Source organism: Lineus longissimus, chromosome 5 (genome assembly GCF_910592395.1).
Source record: "Lineus longissimus chromosome 5, tnLinLong1.2, whole genome shotgun sequence".
NCBI lineage: Eukaryota > Metazoa > Nemertea > Pilidiophora > Heteronemertea > Lineidae > Lineus > Lineus longissimus.
The window spans coordinates 7,813,987-7,837,936 of record NC_088312.1 but is presented as its reverse complement, the minus strand read 5'-3'; the positions used below and the strand labels follow the sequence as shown (position 1 = coordinate 7,837,936).

Sequence of the window (23,950 nt, the reverse complement as noted above, 5' to 3'; positions counted from 1 at the left end):
TGGGTATGGTTATCATAGGGAAAGTCTTGATATACATTGTCAATCTTCAGATTGTTACAGTGCTTCTTACAACAACTGTGTAACTTGTCTTAAATGTCCTGTGCAGCTATTGATAACAGCTGTACATAACTTGTGGATCTTCTTTTGAAAGGCAGTCTGCGTCTTAGGTAGTTGGTGAAACAATGTTATCTGGGCACTCGTCATCGTCAATACATTTGTCGTTATGTAATACTTTATTGGCTGGACATTTACATCCTGGTGTGCAAGGCTTAAAACACTTGTCCGTGATATGTCCGAGGGGTACATGTCGAGTCTCACAAGTTCTCGGGCATGCTGGTCCACATTCGTCAAAAATGAAGCCGGCATTTTCTGGACATTTCATTGCTGTAAAAAGGAAAAAGATAGATCAGTGGAATTATATCTAAACACAGTGTACTGTGTGCTGAAGTATCAGTTATCATCAGGTATCTGCCTATCAGTTGTGTTTTGCATTGGCATTGCTAGGTATTTCAGTTGTCTTGTACATTTCTTGCATCACTGTACTTATCATCACCTACATCATACATTAGCAATCGCACATCATACATTAGCGATCATGAATTGAAGCTTAGCCTTACCACATAGATCAGGTGACCTCCATATCAGATGGACTCCTTTCTTTGCACACTCCAGGGCATATGATGACAGGATGTCGCAGAGACACTCCATGTTCTCCATGCAGACACACATGTCATAAACACAGGAGGCGTAGTATGAATCGGGAGCAACAGCTCCATGGCATTTCACAAACTGTGGGTCCTGGGAATAAAAAGGGAAAATAAAATGATATGACGCATTATTTTGAATTTCATGGTTTCAAGGAGGGTCAGTTCTGATTAGATATAAGGCACACTCAAGTCTTACCTTTAGAATAGCACACTTGGTGTTGGCAAACTTCCTCACTCTGAAGCCAGCCTTCATACAAGGATCAAAGTCGGCAACTTCTTCACAAGTGTCACCTGGGGCTGTAATCTGAAAGACCGACAAACTCGTCACTATAAATGTCATTTCACATTTGATTCAAGTTATGTGTTGCAGTCTATGTGGATTTGTTCTACAGGAGTCTCTCTCTAGCTGGTGAACAGTCCGATCAGAATAGACAGCTGGTGATTTGATGGTACAGCATTGGGCTCTTGGTTGAGTGTTGGTTTCAACTCCCCACAATGTGACTGCCCGGTTCTTCGACAAACTGAGTTAAAACTTAAAAGGAGCGCAGTGTAATTGACTCTTGAAGCCCAAGATGACATCTGGGCAAGGTCTTACCATTGAAAAGACTTTAGAAATATGTATTCTTGTTTATATTACACATACCTTCCAACTGTTTCCTAAGATCGACGGAGACTGTGTGAACTGTCCAGATTTCATCTTCATATCGTCCTGTTTGTATCCATTGAAGTTTCCACACAAGCCACACACACGATTCTTATAAGTTCCAGGGACACTGACTTCCACGTAACCAGCTCCGTTCCAGTAGATCTGAAATTCAAAGGCATTTGAAGGATGACTGCTACTACATCTTTAAAGTCAAGAATTCTGCCGTTATATGCCCTGAGTTTAAGAGCGCAGTAGAGCTAGGTGTACCATATATGTCGAAGATCTCATGCCTATTGTGCGGCCGGGTGGTCTATTACCAAAAAAACACTTGGTGATATCATGGGAAGTCACTGAAATGAAGGATTCTGTCACTGAAATGAATACCTCAACAGAAAACAATTTCTCCGAGGGTTTAATATCTATAATCTATTAACTGTTGTAAAGACCTACCTGCAATCCAACAATTGAATTCAGCAAGACAGTATTCTGAAATCCTTCTAAGTAGACAACTGGGTCATCGATGTACGGTAACTCCACTGCGACTCCATTGACCCTGACCTTGCCTTTCTGCAGAAGCTCCACCACTTTCCCGCCGACTCTTACGATGAGGTACTCTACCCAAGCGACTCCTGTGGTTCCTCTGTCATGATGCTGGGCCTCGACACTGATGGAGAATTGAATGGTAATGCAGATGATAGGTTTACATAATTCTTAACCTTTTTGACAAATTCTCAATCCTGGACTAGCAAACCCTTAACATTCCGAGACAGTTGAGGACAGTCATTGAACTTGAGCACAAAACTACTTTCGCTGATGGTCATGAGAGTGCAGAGACATGGGGAGAACTTTGCCAATACTCACGTGAAGTCTCCATTCTGGCAGTCCTTGGTCATGACATACTTGCACAAGCCTTGGAAAGTGATGGTGTGTCCGTCATATGTCTGGTAATGGGGATCGCCATATGATGTACATGTTCCAGGCTCTGGAACCAAAAGTACCAGTATTGGAAATGCATACAAACTGCTCCTCCAGCTTTATCAGAAGTATCTGACAGACATGTTGCCATTGCAGTGATTTTGCCGTTGGGGGTGTACATGTGTTCACTATGAAAAATTCTAAATCTTGTTGTATGTGGCAGAGTTTTAGTTTTAAAACTTGTGTGGTCTATATACAGGGCTAATCTCTGGGTTCTGGACTTTTCCCAGTTGTTTCTCCGCTTCCAAAGAAAGGTTTCCTCAACTTACTTGCAACACACTCTGGACAACACTGCCCAGGTGCTACAGTGAGTGACTTGTCATGACCGCACTTGAGGATGGGACATTCTTTCGAGACACACTGTACCTTGCCATTTTTGCACTCGCAAGTTGTACAGGAGTCTACCTGCCAAGTGTCTCCTGCCTAAAAATAGAAAATGGAAAATAAATCCGCACAACTTCAACCAAAAAGCAGTGCTCAAATAGAGTGCCATATCTCACAGGCCATTGATGAATGAATGAATGAAACACCAATGTCTATAGTAGATACATCTTTCATTGATATTTGTGGCTGGCAAGGACAACTCTTGGAATATTTCAGGAATTGACTTATATGGTCGTGCTCAGTCAGGTTTGAACTTTTACAAAACTTACCCCATATTCTGTGCCTCTATGAAGGCAGGACAGGTTCTTGGAACTGACACAGATCTCACAGCATGAACCAGGGAACTTGATCAGGCGCTCATCTCCACTGCAGTCAGTAGGCGGGCATCTCCTTGGGGCACACTTCACTACGCCACGCTAGAGAAAAAATTTTGTACAATTTGAATGGTACAGGCCCCATTACAGGTGCTTTGGATCAGGTTAAAGATTAAGAGCAATGAATGAGGCTGATCAGACTGAGAGAGAAGCCCAGAAATCGCTCCTTACCTCACATTTACATAAAATGCATGGCTCGTCGGGTGAAATCCACTGTGCATTGTCTCTATATTTCTGATCTTTGACGTAGCAGTCGATGGGACACTCAGCACAGCATTCACCATCTCGATATACAGGATCAGAGCAGGTGACTGGCTGGCAGTCGATTGTCTCACACAACACAGAACCATTCTAAAAAAGAAACAAATTTTAAATGATTGATGTGAATTAAATGTAACAAACACTTTTGTCAAATATCTTGTCAAAGCTGCCTCCTGGACTTGTGATAATAGATGACCTCATCATCAGTCTAATGATAGCTTATCAGGCTTGGGAGGGAATATGATTGTTTCTGGCTCAATCTAGTCATCTAATATGGCCGAAAAGGCAACCATCTTGGAACGTGGTTTTCCAAAGAAGGATCGGATTTCATGATGGGTTCAACTTGTGTGCTGAAGTGAATATTATAGTTTGTTCAATATTACCTCACATTGACATTTCGTACACCAATCATCTTTAGGATTGAATTGGACGCCATTTCGGTAGAGTTGGTTGTCAAAGAGACAGTTGTCACATTGCTGGCAGCAGACGTCGGCATTTGGGATAGCATGGGTACATGTCATGTCACACTGGATATTCGCGCAGCGTATGTTGCCGTCCTGAAAAAGATGTTTATGAATTGCAGATATTATTGGAAGAATTGAAACTTTTCTGAACACTGCATGAGCTCAGACACAAAACTTTCATTCTTTAGTCCAAAGCATCTGTAAGTCAGGGCAAGGTTGTAATTATTTCAAATTGTTACATTTCAGTTGGATCTTGAAGGTTATGCCTGTTGCTTACCTGACAGGAACAAATTCTGCACGGGTTGCTATCTTTGGCTCGGAACTCAAGGCCATTCTGGACTTGGCGGTCATCGTACTGGCAATCACTGCACTCTGGACAACATTCGTTGTCTCGGTAGATTGGGTGGGAACATGTCCTTTCACATGCCATGGAGCGGCAGGTCACAGTTCCATCCTAAACACAAGGGAATGAATGTAACTTTGGTGATCGGTATCATTTTAGAGTTCGGCAATCTGCCTCACTGTTGTTCTGTCATCATTTCATTGGCATTTCTTGACATATTTTCAGTCACATTTTCAGCCCCATCCAATAGCCATAGCTCAGTGGTGTAAAGTCACAAAATCCAGACTCCTGCACCTGGTAGTAAGAGTTTAAATCCTTGATGAGGCATAACCTTTCTTTCCAGCACATTATTGGCTTTCTGAATAGTGAGAGCTAAAAATACTCACCTCGCAAGAACAGCTTCTACAGTTTTGATCATTAGGTGAGAATTTCTCTCCATTTTTCCTGGTCACACCATTGTAGTCACAACTGTCACACAGCGGACAGCAATAGTTGTCTAAATAAACCGGATGAAGACAGTCGACCTGGCACTGCTGACGGTCACACAACACAGTACCATTCTGAAAAGCAATTATAAATTTGTACATAAGAAACTTTATTTCAGAGTTCTACAAAAAAGGGAGGGCAAATTCCCCTTGCATCTGCCATGGATTATCTGTGACTTTATAAGTTGCATTAGGGCGGTATTTAAACTTTTGATTCTGGGGGATGCTTTGTTGGGATGCATTAGGGTCTAAGGGGTTAAAATACTAACATTGCAAGTGCACATGATGCATGGGTCATCGAGATGTGGGAAGAACTTCTCCCTGTTGCTGTAGGTGCCATTCATGTAGCTGCATCCATCACACTGAGGGCAGCAGGCTCCAGGAGCTGGGTGGTGACAGCGGGGGTTACATTCTTCTTTCTTGCAGATTATATCACCAAACTGCAAAGGAAAAATGTTATGTGTGATCTCACGGGTGATATGTTCAGATGATTGGTGAGGGTAGGGGACACAATTGTCCATCTTGCCAGGTCATCCTGCTCGGAGCGCCTTGTTCCTTGCAGATCAAAAACATAATGCCATAATGATGGAATGATGAGGCTGATGACAACAATAATCAAAACATTCACCTGGCATGAACATATCTGACAAGGGTCGTCTCCTCTGAACTCCTGACCATTGGTGAAATCTATATCATTGTAGTGGCATCCCTCACAAACTGGACAGCACTGGCCTGGCATAGGGTGTTTGCAGGGCGTCCGGCACTCTTGCAGTCCACATGTCACGTTTCCTTTCTGAAGATGAAGAGGTCGGAGGATTAACCTTTGGTAGCTGGACCTGGAAACTGGCTCATCTAATAAGAAACCATGTAACTAAAGTCCTCTGTCAAATCAACCGATTGATTCTTGCAAGGGTACGTGATTGTGTTGCCAGTCCTCTTCATCTGTTTCATAATCCAGTGTTCAAGGCAATAGATTGTCTTTTATCTGCTTTCTATTCAGACATCTTTGAAATCCCTTCACTTCGGTCTAATAAACTATTGTTCAATTCTATGACCTTCTAAATCGGAATACTCCAGACTTGATTAATTTCTTCTAAAGAAAATACTGGATTACATTCAGAAGCTTTTAGTTGTGATGTGGCAAAACAGTTGAGAGAAAAACTAATTGACTTACTTCACACTGGCAGATGTCACATGGTTCACCATCTTGGCGTCTGAAACGGTGACCATCACGGTATCTGCCACCTTCGAACTCGCACCCGTCACACACAGGACAACATTCCCCTATTACTCGCATTGGGTGGGTACAGGTTTGATCACAGGTCTCCTTTGCACAGGTTACATTGCCATTCTGAAAAAACATATTCAAACAAAGCCAATTATCATTCTGAGTAAGTTGATTTCAATTATTAATCTGGCACTCGAATTAACAGCAAGGATCTCAACATAAGTTTGGGTTGATAGTCTAATCAAAAATGCAATAGAGGTGTCATCCAACCTAACACTTAAACCCTGCTCTTTCCTGAAACCTTTTAGCTGATGCAGTGGGTGATGCATAACAAAAGGGTAAAGCCTTAGACACTAGACATGCAAACTCCTTGTTTACCAGAAATGGTGGTATCCTTACTAGACTTACCCCACAGGTACATAATGTACACAAATCATCAGCGATTGGTTTGAACGTCTGTCCGTTGAGGTAGTCCCTGTTGTCATAAGAACACCCATAGCATTCAGGACAGCATGACCCGCTCTTGATGACCGGATGAAGACAATTGGATGTGCATTTCTCTATGCCACAGTTGATGTCTCCGTGCTGTGAATCAAGAAGTGAAATATCAACCGGTTCTGAGTTGCACAGTAGACAACATTCATTACTGAAAATTATAACGTCTGCTCATGGCACCTCTTTGGTTGTTAATTTGAACCCAAGCAAACGGACCACTTCCTATCGCGTTCCCAGCCAGCAAAGGTTTACAGCTGGCGCTTTCTTCCCTATTACTTATTTCAGCCTATGTAATGATGTATCAGCTCTTTAGTTGTGCAAACTTTAACACGTATCATAGCTTACCTTACATGTACAAGTATAACATGGATCTTCGGGCCTTGGATGAAATATCTGATCACTGACATAGGTATTCTTCTCATACAGACATCCATCGCAGACTGGACAGCATTCACCTTCTTTTGGAAGGGGATGGGTGCAGGTTGGGGCACAGAGAGTGGTCTTGCATGCTACATTTCCATTCTGAAGATAAATGGAGTCATTTTCAAGCTTACAACCACAACAGTACACAACCTTTACAGCACAAACACTGAAATGGGACATCAACCTAGCTTAGGTCATGCAGAAACAGCGGAAAATGCTGACATGTATCACAAGTTTTATGGACAAAAATTGTTTAAATGACATAAAACCCACACTGAGTTCATCAACATCTTCAGAGCATTCCATTGTTAGCTCTCTTTGGTTGCATTAGCATGACAACTGGTGTCCCAAAGGTGTCCTTTGACTATCTGGATACGTACCTCGCATGTGCATGACCTACACTCATCAGGATGGAATGGTTGTCCATTCAGGTACTCGTTGGCTTCAAAGAGGCACCCATCACACTTGGGGCAGCAGAGTCCAGCGACTGGGATAGGGTGGGAACATTGGCTGGAGCACTTCTTCTCCTGGCACGTCACTGATCCATCCTAAATAGATTCGACAAGGTTTATTATTCCGAGAACAAAAAGTAGTTATAAGGACACATGTTCCAAATGACGGGGACACCATGGACAAGGTGTATGCTGTTGTTCTTTCCCACGAGTTTATCTTCTGCAGTGTGGCCACAGAATATGTGACCTATTGCTCTTACTCTTCGGCTTACCTTGCAGTTGCATTGTGTACAAGGGTCATCCTTCCTTGGGTAAAACACTTGACCGTTCTGGAAGATCTTGTTGCTATACTCGCATCCACTGCAGACAGGACAGCATGTACCCTGGACCCTGACCGGATGGGGACAGTGGTCTTGGCACACCTCTTTCTCGCAAGAGACATTACCATCCTGGAACATACAAAAGTGATCCTTTCAGTACAAGACAACTGTTGCATATTTTCAACTGGAAAGGTGTCCCTGCAGGCTATACATGTCATTCAGGGGGTAAAATCTAGAATATGCTGTGAATGCATGTCAGAACTGTTTTGCCTGGTCTAATTTGTGTCTCATACACACTGAAACAAATTCCCTGTTCTTTTCATGCAATTGCGATGAAATGCTTTACCTCACATGAGCATAGTTGGCATGGGTCATCCTGCTGCGGCCGGAACATCTGCCCGTTTAAGTACTCATTTGCCGCATACATACAGCCATCACAGACTGGACAACATGTGGAGGGCAGTATCCGGGGATGGCTGCAGCTAGCGCGGCATTCGCTGGCTACATTACTGCAGGTGACAGAGCCATCCTAATGAATGGAATTGAGAAACAAGGGTTATCAATTTGTAATCACCAATATGAAATAATCATTCAAGCCATCGTTAAGTATTAACCAATTTGATCATAGAGTTTGCACTCATTAGGAAAAGATACATTTACTCACCATAGAGCCTAGAGATTTCAAACTTGTTATGTACATGTAAACTGAAAATGTGCAACACGCATACCTTGCAGGTGCACTCAATACATGGGTCTCGAGAATCCGTCGTGGATTCTCCATTTGCCAGTAGTTTCCTTCCTTCAAACAGACACTGGTCACACATGGGACAGCACTGGCCTGGTGGACGGGCAGGGTGGGAGCACACAGGTGCTGGACAGGGAACTGCCTCACATTTCACAGCACCTAGATAAATGAAAAAAAAAGAAAAGGAAAAACCTCAAATTACCAATCCTATATAAGGGAAAAATTGCTGTTGACTGCAACTCAGATAAATTAGGATGACAAGGATCTCACTCACCATACTTGCAAACGCAGGTCCTGCAGTTGTCAGGGTTAGGAATTACAGCATCTTCTCGATATTTCTGTCTATTCACCACACAGCCTGCACAGACAGGGCAACAGTGACCTGGTGGGGTGACCTTCTCAAAGCAGTTCAGCCTCGGACATCCTGGGTCTTTGCACGTCAAGTTCCCCTTGTTACATTGACATGATCTGCATCCTATCTCATCTGTGTGGTTGTAAACAGCACCATCGGAGGATTTCACACCCTCGTAGTGACATTCTGAAAAAGGAAGTTTTGTTGGAAATATCTAAAAGGTTTCTTCAGAATGTCTTCGTCTGGTTGTTAGAAAGCTTGTTAACTTACAACATCATGTTGACATATCGTTTCATGTGCACATTGTTTTTAGCTGACGGCGTTGTTACACTGGCATATCTGGCATTTACTTTCACTAATCATCACTTACCTGACCAGTCTGGGCAGCACATGCCGTCGACCACCTTGCCGTGCGTGCAATACTGAGCACACCGCCTATCCCGGCATGACATCTTGGTGTTCTTACACTGGCATATCTGGCATTTACTTTCACTAATCATCACTTACCTGAACAGTCTGGGCAGCACATGGCGTCGACCACCTTGCCGTGGGTGCAATACTGAGCACATCGCCTATCCCGGCATGACATCTTGGTGTTCTTACACTGGCATATCCGGCATTTATCCTCGGCCAACTCCCACTGTGCTCCATCATCATATTCTCGTCCAGTGGCATCCTTGCAACCTGGGCAGTAAAAATTGTACGAGTTACAACATTTCAAGTGAAATTGAATGGAATGGTCCAATTTCAAACAAACTGGCGTTCTTTTCATAAGTTGAGGTGTCCTCCTTCCAAAAGGTGGACACTACATTCCACTGTCAATGAGTATGAGTACGAGTTTATACTTACTTGTACAGATTGTAGGACAACACTCGCCACGTTTTGCGACAGGTCTTGAACATGGTAGCCCAGGTGGTGGTACAGAGCATCTGACGTTCAGGCAGCGGACGACACCACGTTTACAGGTACAGTTCAAACAAGGGTTGAAGCTGGGGATGAAGTGCTGATTGTTCTTGAATATACGGCTGTCGTACTCGCAAACTGAAATAAGAGCATGATTGAAATTGGTATTGTTGTCGAGTCTGTCAATAAATTGGAAGTGAAATAAAGCGTAGACAGTCATTCCAGTGTTGTTCAGACATGAGATTTCTCTCAAGATTTCAAGTCTGGTCGGGAAATGTTTTTTCGAGAACCAACTTACTATTTGGGCAGGTAGCACAGCATTGTTCAGGCAGCTGTATCGGATCCATACAGAAAACAGGCGGACATTTGACCTCTTCACAGACAGATTGGCCTTGTCTGCACTCGCATGATGTGCATAGGTCAGGTTGGAACTTGGCACCGTCGAGGTAGACCTTGCCATTGTAGACACATTCTGAAATGATGGGGAGAAGTGTTATCAATAGAAGTGTATGCTAGAGTACTGGAGTCTGACAGATTTGTCAATTCAAATTGATAGGAAAAAGCTACCTCATGCATGACCTTCCTTTACTTACCCATGCAGATGGGGCAGCAATGACCAGCAGGAGTAACTGGGTCAGAACAAGCCACACCAGGACAAGGCTTAGCACCACACACCACATCTCCCTTCTGAAATAAAAAGGAACAAAACCCTTTAGTCTTCTAAAATTATTTCATTGATATTCATTTCAAACTTCAAATCAATCTCTTCAGTGTCTTGGAGTTGACGGTTTCACAATGGCGTACAGATGCCAAGCCTGTACGTGCATGTTTAACTTACCATGTTACAAGTGCACTCTTCACACTGACTCTTCATCCACTTGGTTCCAGGTAAGTGAGAGCTACCATTCGAATCAATACACTCCTCTGTAGTAAAGGGGAACAAAAACGATCTTTAGAGTATCAATGAAGATTTCTAGTATTTTGTGCATTTATCTCAACAATGATCTGTAGTGCAGACATTGGAATGTTTTACAGAAAATGTCTCAGAAGTTGTTTTAGGCCCAGATATCGACACAGAAACAAGTAACTATGATACTCTCACATTCTCTACATCAATATTTGATGCAATTCATCCCTAGCTGAAACTTGGGACCCAAATCATTCCACACATTACTTGCCACATCAATCAGGGGTACAGCTGGCTTTTTGGTCTGGGGGGGGGGCAAAATTACACTTTTATACCCCCGCAAGCTACCCCAATGAAATGAACTAAGGCCGAGCTTACTTGGCGGATCTCCACACCTGACCTCAAAGCCCTGATCGATCCATTTTGCCTTGCAATTGCCGCAGACATCCACTTGACACACCGCCTGGGGGTTGGAAGGACAGGTAGATGTCAGGCAGGGGTTCTCGGTACAGGTGGCGATTCTTGTCTCACACTGGCAAACTAGTGGATACAGAGACACATCGATACAGAACCGTTCGTTTTGGACGATTGACTTTCTGTTGGTGATCTTTGGCAATTTTCCTGCAAATATACGAACAAATTTATTGTAAAAACATCATGTTTTCCAAGTATTTAAGCGGTGAAGCAATGTGGAACAGAAAACAAGAGGCCTGTGGACCTGTCACTCAGCTGATGGGAGAAGTGAAGTGCATGTCAGAGCCAAAATATTACATCGTATCAAAGAGTTAAGGAGTAAGGAGGTAAGTGTTTTTTTATAACTAGATGCTTCCTGGTCTGGTGCTGAGTTGAAATAAGTTCTGCATTAGGAGGTACAAGTAATATCTGCAATTAAACATACCAACAAGCTTTTGCAGGCTGTCAACCCATGTATGCTCCACCCATATGTTCGACACAGGGTTGAGATCATCGCAGACCCGTCCCTGCGTGGAGATGAACTGCTCGCTCTGCATCAAGAGAACCTCCCAGATTCGTAGAGATTCCCTGGTAGCAAAGGGACCGCGGTAGCTGTAGTTACAGTAATGGACGTCATAACCATGGATGGAGAAGCCATACTGGTCGAAACCTGCATCTGTTAGGCCTGAAAACAAAAAAAGGGACATCTGTAAAACACACAAACTTTATCAACAATCATGGTATTTACATTAATGTTTCTTTTGTTCTTAAATTTTGATTCACAGTGTTACTTTCATCCTTGTGAATACACTTTTTTCATTGGAAAAGCTTTTTTCCATGACTGCCCCTAAAAGAGCTCAAGATACCTTCATCATTCAAGCATCGTCTGTCAATGCCATCCTGGTGTCTCCAATCAGGATTTATTCGTCCCAGGCGATTCAGTCCAAAGCGATTGTAACCTTCTTTGTTGTATCCCTGGATGTCATAGCCATCGCGATCGAATCCTAAAGAATAAGAAAGCTTGATGAGTTGGAGATGGACAAGGAGAATCGCATGGGCAAACATTAGTTCAAAGTGAAACAGGTCTCAAAGGTAAAGGGGCATCAAAGTGAACAATTGTTAATAGTATTTAATGTGTGAATCTAACTTTTCAATTTGTGTGGCGCCCAATTTGGCCAACTTCCTGAAATCTAATATACTGTCTTTAAATATATGAAAACTAAAACCTTACCCTTTTCATTGAATCCATAAAGATCAAACCCTCGAGCATCGAACCCAGCTTGGTCGTATCCTGAGTAGGAAAACTGAGATACATCCACTAGTCCAGGATACCAGGCTGAATTATCACGTGTCACGTTACATGGATGTCCTTTACTTGGTAGAGTGTATGTGACGCAGACATCACGTGACGAATCAAGGATGTCCTTGGGGGCAGTGTTGAAAGGTACAATTGGGATGGAGCTTTGTCGTGATGGGAAGTTCAAAAGATTGTTTGGCTGTTTGTTCTGCCATTGCCAGTACAGAAAGTCGGCATAAGCTCGGATCACGAGAAAAACTGGGTCATAAGCGGCATGGGAAGTGGCCATGTCTCCTCCAATATATGTATGAATATATGCCATATAAGTCTCCAAGTCTGCGCTCATGTCACTGAAATTGTCTGTACTTAGCGCCAAGGATAACTCCAAAATTGTGGGAAGAGTTTGCGTCCTGTTGAACTGTCTTTGGATGCATGGAGACCAGTAGTTACCAAACGGATGATCATTGACGCAGTTGGGGGAATTCTCCCCACCGAAGTAATTTGGTTGCCACAAGATCGCTTTATACAATTGCCCAACATCGGTTGTGACTTCGAAATACGGTATGGAAATACTGCAGTCGATTTCTTGCAACTTCTGCTCAACTTGTCTTAGGAAGATGCGATTCCATAGTAAGTAGTTTATGCCAGTTGTGTGCATGACATGTTCGTGGTAGATGTCCGTGAAGGCATCCCAGACCTTCGTCTCCTTGAGTTCCTGAACTGCTTGTTGGAATCGCAACATCTCGTTGGGAGTCAAGTCACGAACCTCCTTTCTGGTGGTTGTCCGGTCACATCTAGAAAATACACAATTTGACAAGATTGGGGAGGAAACTTGAGAGATGGTTAATTGATACAATGATAAGGGAATGTAGGAAACCTCCTCGAAGCCACTGCCTTGCCAGTTATATAAAGTGACTGTACAAATGTTACAGTTAAAGGGAATGGGTGGAGTGTATTACCAACAATATAAGACAAGACTTATGATATATTATTGGTACAAGGACAACCTCTCTATTAAGGACACTAGTTTTGGTCCCAAATTGGTTGTTTCCATTCAATTTGACCTCTCTAATCCAGACACCTCTGTATTAAGGACATCACTTGTCAGTCCCGAGGGTGTCCTTAATAGAGAGGTTCTATTGTACTTTGAGAGATATCCAGGACTTACCTACACTGCACCCTGCCCTCACTCTCACAGGCACATTCTTGACAACCTAGCCTGAACCTTTCACCGCTCCCATACTGGACTCCTCCGACAGAACACTGGGTCCCTCCGCACTGGGCTGTCTCACAGCTGAGACCCCTCTTGAATGAGATCACTTCATGGTAGCCATTGCCTTGGTTTCTGTGGAGAGCTTTGCATTCAGAAAGGGTCTTTATCTGTAAGAAAGATATTTTAATATTTTGTGTATCTAGTTAGTTGGGTCATGTCAACTAGTAACACAGGTGTGATGTGGTGATTATAAGGACATTAAGTTAACATGATAAGTCGACATATGAAACAATAAACAACATTACTTTTCATGTTTTTTTAGCTAATAAAACAACCTCACAAACCCCAGCCATCACCAAAATTACCTGACATTGAACTGTATTTGACGTTTCAGCCCCAAGTTGTCGGAAGCAGCATGCTCCAGTGATGCAAGACTTCCCACACCGCTCCAGGGAGGCAAAGTTGTTCTCATTGCCACCGCAACCTAAAACAAATAAATGTAATTGAAAATTAATTGAGTTATTGCTTCAACAGGAGAATGAGCAAATGCTGGTAGGTCAAAACAAGAGGCCCATGCGCCTGGTACTTGGCTGATAACACAATCAGGTCAGGATCCAATTAGTACTGATCCTAAGGAGAGAAAAGGTAAGATATGAAGAATTTAATGCATCTGAATGCCTCATGCCACCCCCTTCAGACTCTTGCAGCTTGAACTGATGACCTGGTGAAGTTCCTGGACTGACTCCAGGCTAAACATCAGTATCCGTCCCTCTAATCACCAAAAGGACCACACTGTCACATTAAGATGTAGTCCCTTTGGCTCTACTTTGTGCCTTTCTGTATAAACGATTTCTTTAGATATCTCATGGAGCTCATTAAAGAGTTGTGGGACTAACCTTTGAACGTGAAGGCCTTACACTGCTGTTCTGCATTGTCATAGTAGTACCTTGTCTGTTGGTTGTTACATGTAGGACTCCCTATTTGAAGGGGTTGGTAGCATGGACACAGCTTACGGGTTTCACATCTCGGTCCCTCAAATGGGGATTCACATTTACACACTGACCTGCCATTGGCCAGGACACATGTTGCCCCATTTTTGCAACCTCCAGGGCACTTGGATTCTGAAAGCAAAAGATACCATGATATGAAAGAGCCAGGCCATATCTTTGCTGTGAGGTAGTTCTTCTCTTAGTACTGTCTGAACTGAAGCCCCAGATCAAGGCTCCGGTTTTCTCCCAGTCATAGCCAAAAATCCAAGGTCCTTTCTCATTTGTTGTCATGAAGAATATAAAAGTTGTTCCTTGGACATTGGTAACTTACTGGGACGGGTTTCCTCACAGCCAGGTTGCTTGGAACAAGCTGTTCTTCCATCCTGACAGGTACAGATCTCACATCGGCCTCTCCTCCAAGCGTCCCTGTCCTGGTAGACTACTCCATCGACATGACAGGTCTTCGGTCGAGGGGAACAGGCACCACAAGATTCCAGGTACTGCACCCTGCTCTCCAGATCAGCATTCTGAAAGACATTACTTTTAGGGGGACTAGCTGGGACATTTAAGTTTTCTAAACTGTCATCAGATGTCCATGATTTAAAAGTCCTTACCACAGCGAATTCTGGAGGGAAGACAACGATGTTATGACATTGGGAGGAGAGTTTGGTAATCTTAAAGGGAGACTATGGCAGGAGCCAAGTAGGTCAGATTAGGTTACACAAAGTCGCCGATAGGGGTCTTTTCTATCTCACCTATGTTATTTCACTATTCATGCTGTATGAGGAATATAATAATCGCTGAATGAAACAGAGCCCCTAACTGTGCATCCTAGTCGCACATAAAGACCACTTTGACCCCCTATCTCCTGCCTATAGCCCCTTGAAAGGCACAACGAACATCATTGCAGAGTTATTTTGATATCGTCCTCTGAAGGCATCCTTGCAGAGAAAGAAATGAACCGGATAATCTTAGTAATTTCTGGCTGCCCAGGCTACAAGTATCATAAGGACCCTTCTACTCCTGGACTAAACTGACGTCGACGTGTATCTACCTGGCTTCGAAGTCTTTCTGTAACATCCGTCAGTCGCCTAACATGATCTTGTAGAACTCTCAAGGCCTCGACATCCTGGGCATCGGTTCCTGAAAATTTAATAGACAAGACCAATCGTGCATCCTGCGTATGATGAGGATGTTACTTCTAGCATGGAGGTATTCATACCTCCATGCTTGTACTCATGAATCATCATTATCATTAAGATAGCCAGAGACCTTTCCGATCGCTTTCTCAAAACTTCGTGCGACAGCGTTTTTTTTCTAAATGCTTCTTGTTAAGAGTTCGTATATATCGCAAGATAACTTAACTATTTTGTTAAACTTGACTTCGAAATGTCATCTTAAAGTACAGGGGTTAAAGTTAAGTTCACCCTAGAACATTAACGTCCTTGGGAAACGCAATTGGGTCGCAAGTCGACATGTTTGACTTGCTCCAAGCTTTGACGATAGAATGAAAAGAAACAGAAATACCAATTAAGGCACTTGAACGATTATCTCAATGATCAACATTTCAACAAGAACATAAATATTATTCATGTTGTTACCTTTCCTTGTATTAGGTTCGGGTATTTGATGGTTGTCTAACATTGCCTGATATATCTGCGACATGCGACATCTTCCAAAACTAAGGCTGAGGCATTGTAACCTACCCCAACACAACCCCTATCGCCTGCACAGACTATCGGGGATGGATAAGCATTGGAATTCATAAAGATATCATCTTTAAAGTGGTTTGAAGAATGCAATGAATCTAGGTTAATTAGACCATTATAAAAAATAACTTACCAATTTGCAGAGCAGCTACTACGCTTAAGAGAGAGTGGATGGTCAGAGAAAGCATCTCTCTACTAAGTGACTTTCTCCTTCAAACATCAACGAAACAATGAAATCATGAGGAATGGACTAACAGTGTGGACACAAAGTTACATTAGTGCGATGAGAAAGGCTAGCCTTGACTACACTGGTCTTTGTGTACGTTCTTTCTTAACTGCTACACAAATTACTTTAGCCATGTGGACATGATGACTAAGAAAAACACATTAAAACTGGGGCATACCCCATTAGAGATAGGGGAAATAGGATATCCTCACCTGGCCACACGGAACTCAAGTAAAGTTCAGTCAGTTTCTGTTACTTACCGGTACTCTATGTTAAATAGAACATTTCCAGGTGACAATGTCAACTTTAAGGGTTTGCAATAGGTACCACCCTTTTGGCGAGAACCTGAAATCCAAAATCAATTAGAATTCCTTCAAAATGAAGTAAATGCCAGTTTAAAACCTAAGAGGCTGTTCTCTCGAAAACAAAAACCGACTCCCACCCTTGAAATTGGCATTCGCTTTGTTTTGAAAAAGTTTTGATTACTTTAAGATTTCAAGTTCTAGCCACCGCGAGAACCGCTACGTGACCACCAATGGAACCTGACTGTCACTCCGAGCCGATGTCCTGCTGGATAAAAAAGAAACCAGTGGTACCATCATGATAACGAGACCACTCTATTTCCTAGCAATTGGTACACTCTTCCCCAGCTTTTTTTCGTTTATACATGTATCACCATCTTGAAGGAAGACTCTGTGCGTTACTCATTAAAGTTGTCCAAAAAGCCCGTCAACGACAAAAAGCAACGTCAGATTGCGGACAGTAGAAAAACTGTCTTACCTCCCTGAACATATATTCTTATTTATACTTAATATCCATCCACAATCAAAGGAAGTCACCTGGTGGTTCATTTTCTTCTAATCACATCTTATTATATCGATAGTATTAGAATATCATTGCTATCGCAAACGTTATGTAATACATGTACAATGCATATTTTCAGAATGTCACCATATTTACTGATAAGACCATGCAGTTTGTTATTGTGGAAAGTTGTGATATTAGTACACAAGAAATTATTCGACCACCAAAACACTATTTTAGCCGACCAACAACCAAATTGGTCCGTGGCTGTGAGTTGATCTGCCAAGGCACAAGCAAGCGTGTCAAGAGAGATGGTCGCTTCCAAGTGAGTATGAAAACTATTAAACCTGTTCCTTAAAAAAGCGAATGATAATTCTGGCCACCGTCGATATCCTTTTCTTTTTCACCTAGTGTGGATGCAGTGATATTGTGTAGACACACTTCATGTTTTTGTCGCTACGTGAATCATAATATCAACATACAATGCAACTATTCATTTTATATTCAGTATTCGTAAAATTATTCATTCACGGCATATGCCTATTTAGTAGATTTGGTCACCATCGGACCTGGGTTGTTCTCGAATTCACTGGAGAGCACACTATCAACAGTAATTCACTGGATAGCACACTATCAACAGTTTCACCATTGTCCGAAATGACTTCCTCAGGGCTGGGACTGATCCTCTTCGATATTGTAATATCTTCGTTTGTAGATAAACGATTTTGATGTTTTTAAGATCGTTGGTAGTGGACACGTTGTGTCGCCTGTACGCACTTGGACTGGTTGTTCTCGGCTTGTTGATCCCCATCACGAATTCTTTGGCTTCGAAAGATAAACAGATATGGACAACGACATTTCAAGAGGTAATGTCAACAGCAATATATTTCCTTACTGAAAGGTATCCAAAAGCAATAGATTGTTCCTTGTCGTGATATATTAAGCAACATCTCGGGACAATTTCGCTTCGTTTTGTGCGACCGAAAGGACTGTAGAGACCAGCGATGAGGGAAGCTAAAAGATTCAATTATAAAAAAAGATCAGAACCGGTAAAGTTACTAAAAAGTGTTACTTGATAGCGCTGTGGGTTTGAGGACTGCTGCCAGTCTTTGGTTTGGTAATTTTGAAATAGTCTTCGGCAACTTCAAAAATTTTTTGATTCAAGAACAGCACAATCAGTTCAGCACTTTCTGTATCCATCGCACTTTCAGCTATTTTACGTGGTCGAGAACTCAGTTTCGCTCGCATTCTTCGTCTTCGTGTACCTCTATCTCGTGAGAGGCGTCTCCCGGTTTGACTCTCCTTCAACCAGAGAATGGGATGAGCTCCATAAACAAAGCAAAGAGAATTCCCTCTCCCTTGAGACCATCGCAACTGTTGTATCGCTCGATACGAGAACCATCGAAGCCGTAACCGACAAAGAGCAACAGAATGGTGTCCAATACCAACAGAATGGCGATACGGTTTCAAGTCCGGCAAAGGTTTGTCAACTTGGCGGGAACAGCCAACTCCCGCCAGCAACGAACTTGAAGCATGGTGATGCCAGTTATCCGAACTTCTACGTCCGTGTTGGAGCCGTTTGTAAGTAGGACATCCATGTATTTCATATCCCCGATGTCCAGTAGGCCTGATCACATTTGGGACCGCATGCTCACTTGTATCATTTTTGTTGAGACATGCAGTTAAGACATCCTCGAATACCAGGGTCATCCACACACACTCATCTCAACTTACATATAATTGGAATGTTATGGATCTGAACCCATATTTCGAGGGTTTTTTTCTCTGGGTATAAGATGGTTTAGGTATATGCATACCAGTGAAAGCGCTGAAGCTTAGGATGTGCAATTAGGAGCATCAAGCATAGATTATCACATCTAATAACCTTCATACAGTTTTGATGATAGATCTGAACATTCGAAAGAATGTGTATGTTTCATTCAAAAGTCCTCTTGTTGCTAAGACTGTTGGCGATACAACAGAGGTTAAATCGCCCATATATTACCATTGCAAGACGCATATATGCTACATGTATATATCTGATATTCACCGAATGAATAAACGATTTATCACTAGCAACGAGAAAACAAAATACAAAGTACTCCAGCTGATATTAGGTTGAGCCCAAAATACAAGTATATTACCATCAAAAGTACATGTACTTGCTGGAGAAAGTTATAGAGAACTTATCACGAATTCTATTTTCCATCACGATTTCCTTGGTTCCAAGTACCAGAGTATCAGAAATGTAAATAAAATTTATATTGAAAGACTCTGGTTCCACAGATATTTTCCATAGAAATGCCCAAGCGTTGGATGGATGGGTCATCCACATTGTATTACGAAGCCAAATTATCTCATGCTAGGTAAAGGAGGAGGAGACAGATCCCGAACTGACACTTTTTCGTTCCAGTATTTGGTGTTGGTACTCTGATAGCAGACGGCATTCAGCTTGCGTCGTACGTCGAGACATGGGTGGTGTGCCCTGGTGTCCCCGTCAGCTACTCGAAACTTCTTCAGTGGACCACACAGATCTTGTTCGTGTGTCTCCAACTGTACTTCATCTTTAAATACTCAAAGGTATGTTCAAGAAAGAAAGTCCAAGTCGCTTGGCTCACCAGGCGTGAGCTTATTCAAGATAAACGTCCCCTGTACTGTCGCTCGCCATGAAGGAAAGACGATCGGGCAATATACAAGACGAAATGGACTGCATAAGAGGAGATTCCGCAGCAGTATACGCGATCAAGAGAAAAAGTCAGCAGATAATCTCGCCAATACAATCATGCGTCAAGAGAGGCACTGTAGGGTTAGGTGGCTTGCTCAAGGGTAAACTTGTTGATTAGTGCCCGAAAATACCATTACCTATAAACGGATCCAATCTTCTGCCGGCTGTACAGCTTCATGTCTAATATTTGGCGCAACCTTTTATATTTCACCATTCATGCTTCAGATTTCGATCAATCGTTGGAAGGTGTTATGCAGATTTGGCGTGATGCATCTCCTGGCCACCAACATCAACGAATGGATCCATGCAGTCGTTGAGGAGATCACCGAAGCGACGGAAGAAGAACATCACACCGGGTCATTAACCAATTACACCCGGTCAGGTACGCGTAACCAGTTATATACTTCACGGCCTCTCAGGCAGACGTTAGACACGTTTCAGAAAATAATTAAATACCCCAAAGTAATGACGAATATGCCGTCCTAACCCTTTGTTATTGCCGCATTTACAAGATAAAGATGACGGCCAAAGTTGACATTCGATATCCAAAATGGTGATTATGGCGGCCATCTTTAATTTCCTTTTAGTGTCTGTGAGAGGGAAACTCCCCTCAAAATCGATACTTGGTGTCTTTTGATGCGAGTTGTCCGTACTTTCAAGAAGATTCGCAATCAGTAGTAATCAGAGGAATTATTATTTTCTTCTTCAGCAACAGGTTTAATGAACGATACAACACATTGCGCCAGGAACACACCAACTGGGGCCATGTTCAGAACCTCACGCCAATACCTCTTCCCGATGTTGATCGAGTTCAGCCTCATAGGTGCCGTCTGTCTCTACAATATCTACGAGAACATCGGCATGCAGGAGAGAATCAGACGAACGACAGGCATGCGCAGACGCTCCCAGCTGTCGTCTGCTCCTGGCCACTTGCCGCCAAAAGTGTCGGCATGTCACAAATCATACAAGGGGCTGTTTTTTGGCGTCATCATGATGGCGGTTGCCACCATTTCCATCATCATGTTCAACGTCTACAAGGGCGACACAGAAGAAATAGCCGACGCCATATTCGGATTATCTGTAATGGGTGCGATAATCCCGAGTAGCTTGGCTGTGTCATTCGCCCTGTATCAGCTGCAGAAGCTCGAAATTCTGCCTTCTTATAAGAGAGGTCCTGATGAGACATTGTTGATGATCACCGCTGTCGGATTATACGCCCATGACGTCACTACTTTAACCGACATAATATTCGCCGAGACCACACTGTCTATGATATTTGTCTCTTGCAATTGCGCAATTTCGATCATCCAAAGCGGTATTCAGGTTATCTTCATTACTGACGGACTCAGGCGTCGAACAACTACCCCACACATCCTGCGCTACAAGCCAGGCAGAGAAGCTGTAGTCTTCCTTTTACTTCTGAACCTGGCTCTCTGGGCGATGAACACATTCATGGCGCGCTCAGTGAAGCCACAATCTTGGATCACGAGCCAAGCCGCCTGGATCATCATCCACAAGATCTTTACGCCGCTGGCTATCTTCTTTCGCTTCCATTCCACGACTTGTCTTTATGAAATATGGAACACCACATACAAATGGCACAAATCGGATGACTAGAAAAGTGTATGTTTTATTCTGTAAGAAATCATCAGCTTGAGAATAATTGCAGGTGTGATATCCAATGAGCCATGCTCAGAGCAACCACCATGTTGACGACACACTTATGTAAATTGTTTTGTAGAAATAAATAGTTTGCAGCACATCATATATCCAAAAACATCTCGATGTATTGCTTCATTTATTTCTTTATTGGGGAGCTTTCGCAAATCCCCCACTAAACGTCAACGTGAACGCCTATCCGAACGATGAGATAGGCGTTCCCATTAAAAAGCAAAAATGGCAACCGGAGGAACGAAGTTAGGGTGCCGATCACCGTTACAATTGATCGACTCCTCTTGATAATGCTGCAATGATTTGGTCGTTGGGCACAACCAATTCTTTTGGACCGAAGACGTTATCACAATCGATCATTTTGTTAACCGTCTATTAGAAGGTTGTTGTTCGGGGGGATTTGCGAAAGCTCTCTAATGTTTCCCCGAATATCACCTCATGCAATACGCAGTCTCACACCATTTGGCGTTGTCTTCGATGGAGGACAAAAGATACCTTGATTACAAGGAGACAACAGGAGTTCAATCACCTTCTTGGAGACAACACAGGCTCAATCTCATTCTTAGAGACAACAGGGGCTCAGTGACATCAACTAGGAGACAACGGGGACTCGATGACATTCTTTGAGACAACTGGATCTCAATCACATTATTCATCGAAACAAAAGCCTCTCTCAAGAGGGGCCCAATCACCTCTTAAAGACAAGATGGGTTGAATCTCATTCTCAGAGACAAAAGGAGCTCAATCACATTCTTTCTGGAAAACAGGAACCCTTTTTCAGCAAGGGCACGGTCACATTCTTTTAAGACAAAATGACCCCTATCTACCAAAAGGGTCTTGTTCACATCGTTTGAAGACAACTGGAGCCCAACCCTCCAACAGGGTTTCAATAACGTTACTCGAAGACAGCGTGATAGATGAAATAGTGTCATGCATCATAGGTTGTGGCACTGTCTCAGGGGTATCAGGACACTTCCCCCCTGGACATTTGCCCCCCGGACTTCTGCCCCCGGACTTCTGCCCCCCTAGGACATCTGCCCCCCGGATTTTTGCCCCCCGGACATTAGCCCCCCTAGGACTTCTGCCTCCCTAGGACATCTGCCCCCCGGATTTTTGCCCCCCGGACATTAGCCCCCCTATGACTTCTGCCCCCTAGGACATCTGCCCCCCCGGACATTTGCCCCCCGGACATTAGCCCCCATAGGATTTCTGAATACATCTTTTCTATTTATAGTAACGATAATTCTATATATAGTAACGTCGCGGAATGCTATTCCGATGCTTGTGAAGGGATAGGCTTGCGTAGCTAAGCCCGAATAAAAAAAAAAGTTAGTTGGCGTCCCCCTTCCTACCCGACAAAGTGCTCGAGAGCCAAAAAAAATGTATAGTGCATTTTACACTAGAATGTACACCTACCCGGATTTTATCATGATTCAGATTTTTTTTTATTTGCTCAGCAGCTATATTTTCAGCCTTAAAATGAATTAAAAAAAACAAAAACACCTCCCCCTACCCACCTCCTCCCAGAAGCAAGGACGCTAACCAGCTTTTTTTTAAAGTGGCCTAATGATACTCCTTTTCTGAGAAATGCCTCTGTCATACAATGTTTCTGTAAATCTATTTTTAGTACATGTACATGTATATCTGATGTTTTGAAACGTGTTTGTTGTTTGATTAAAATAGAAAACTTCACATGACACCTCCGTCTCCTTCCACCATCACAACCAATCAAGAAATGAAGTTATAGTACAGGTCAAAGAAGGTAATCATTATTTAAATTATTTTGTGCTGAAAATTACTGAAGGGTGGCCTACCTGCTACCTTCAGTAATTCTGCTACCTTCAGTAATTTTCATTTAAAAGAAATACAGCAATCCTTACCATTCTTACATTTGACCTATGGATTGCCCTGGAGTAATGCACATAAGTATGCTCTTAAATCTATTAATACAGACCAAAGCTGATCATCCTGCTACTCTTGGACTGACCGACTCATCCAAGTTCTCTTTGACTGTCCCCGGTGGTAAATGTCCGGGGGGCAGACGTCCTAGGGGGGCAGAAGTCCTAGGGGGGGGCTAATGTCCGGGGGGAAAATGTCCGGGGGGCAGATGTCCTAGGGGGGCAGAAGTCCTAGGGGGGCTAATGTCCGGGGGGCAAATGTCCGGGGGGCAGATGTCCTAGGGGGGCAGAAGTCCTAGGGGGGCTAATGTCCGGGAGGCAAAAATCCGGGGGGGAAAGATCCGGGGGGCAGATGTCCGGGGGGGCAAATGCCCTAGAATCGTCTCAGGCAACGTAGGCACATGGCCCAGCTCGGTCTCATCTCATGGCATGGACCAATGTCCTCCGCAGTCTTGATCCTGGCATAGCAGGAGGCTTATGATTTTCAACCAGACCAATAGG

General features: G+C 43.1%; 2 protein-coding genes across 2 annotated transcripts; one reads left to right on the top strand and one right to left on the bottom strand.

Moving 5' to 3' along the window:
• Nucleotide 1: 1 nt before the first annotated feature.
• LOC135487756 (kielin/chordin-like protein) lies at nucleotides 2-16,323 on the bottom strand. The gene is made up of 37 exons (XM_064771825.1): nucleotides 16,259-16,323; nucleotides 15,471-15,559; nucleotides 14,748-14,943; nucleotides 14,324-14,548; nucleotides 13,793-13,911; nucleotides 13,383-13,594; nucleotides 12,149-13,008; nucleotides 11,784-11,921; nucleotides 11,363-11,602; nucleotides 10,843-11,085; nucleotides 10,396-10,481; nucleotides 10,151-10,244; nucleotides 9,856-10,029; nucleotides 9,504-9,695; nucleotides 9,162-9,338; nucleotides 8,577-8,840; nucleotides 8,286-8,461; nucleotides 7,904-8,086; nucleotides 7,510-7,686; nucleotides 7,166-7,333; nucleotides 6,708-6,884; nucleotides 6,276-6,452; nucleotides 5,814-5,990; nucleotides 5,268-5,432; nucleotides 4,909-5,079; nucleotides 4,541-4,714; nucleotides 4,089-4,265; nucleotides 3,731-3,904; nucleotides 3,258-3,437; nucleotides 2,982-3,128; nucleotides 2,598-2,751; nucleotides 2,215-2,335; nucleotides 1,804-2,017; nucleotides 1,351-1,515; nucleotides 904-1,011; nucleotides 618-798; nucleotides 2-384 (listed from the first exon to the last, which is right to left on the bottom strand). The coding sequence occupies exons 1-37, from the start codon at nucleotides 16,311-16,313 to the stop codon at nucleotides 164-166; spliced, it is 6,951 nt and encodes a 2,316-aa protein (XP_064627895.1). The 5' UTR covers nucleotides 16,314-16,323; the 3' UTR covers nucleotides 2-163.
• Nucleotides 16,324-17,466: 1,143 nt separating this feature from the next.
• On the top strand, nucleotides 17,467-21,497 carry LOC135487755 (proton channel OtopLc-like). The gene is made up of 6 exons (XM_064771824.1): nucleotides 17,467-17,480; nucleotides 17,895-18,021; nucleotides 18,367-18,736; nucleotides 19,569-19,735; nucleotides 20,106-20,262; nucleotides 20,590-21,497. The coding sequence occupies exons 1-6, from the start codon at nucleotides 17,467-17,469 to the stop codon at nucleotides 21,495-21,497; spliced, it is 1,743 nt and encodes a 580-aa protein (XP_064627894.1).
• The last annotated feature ends 2,453 nt before the right edge of the window (nucleotides 21,498-23,950 follow it).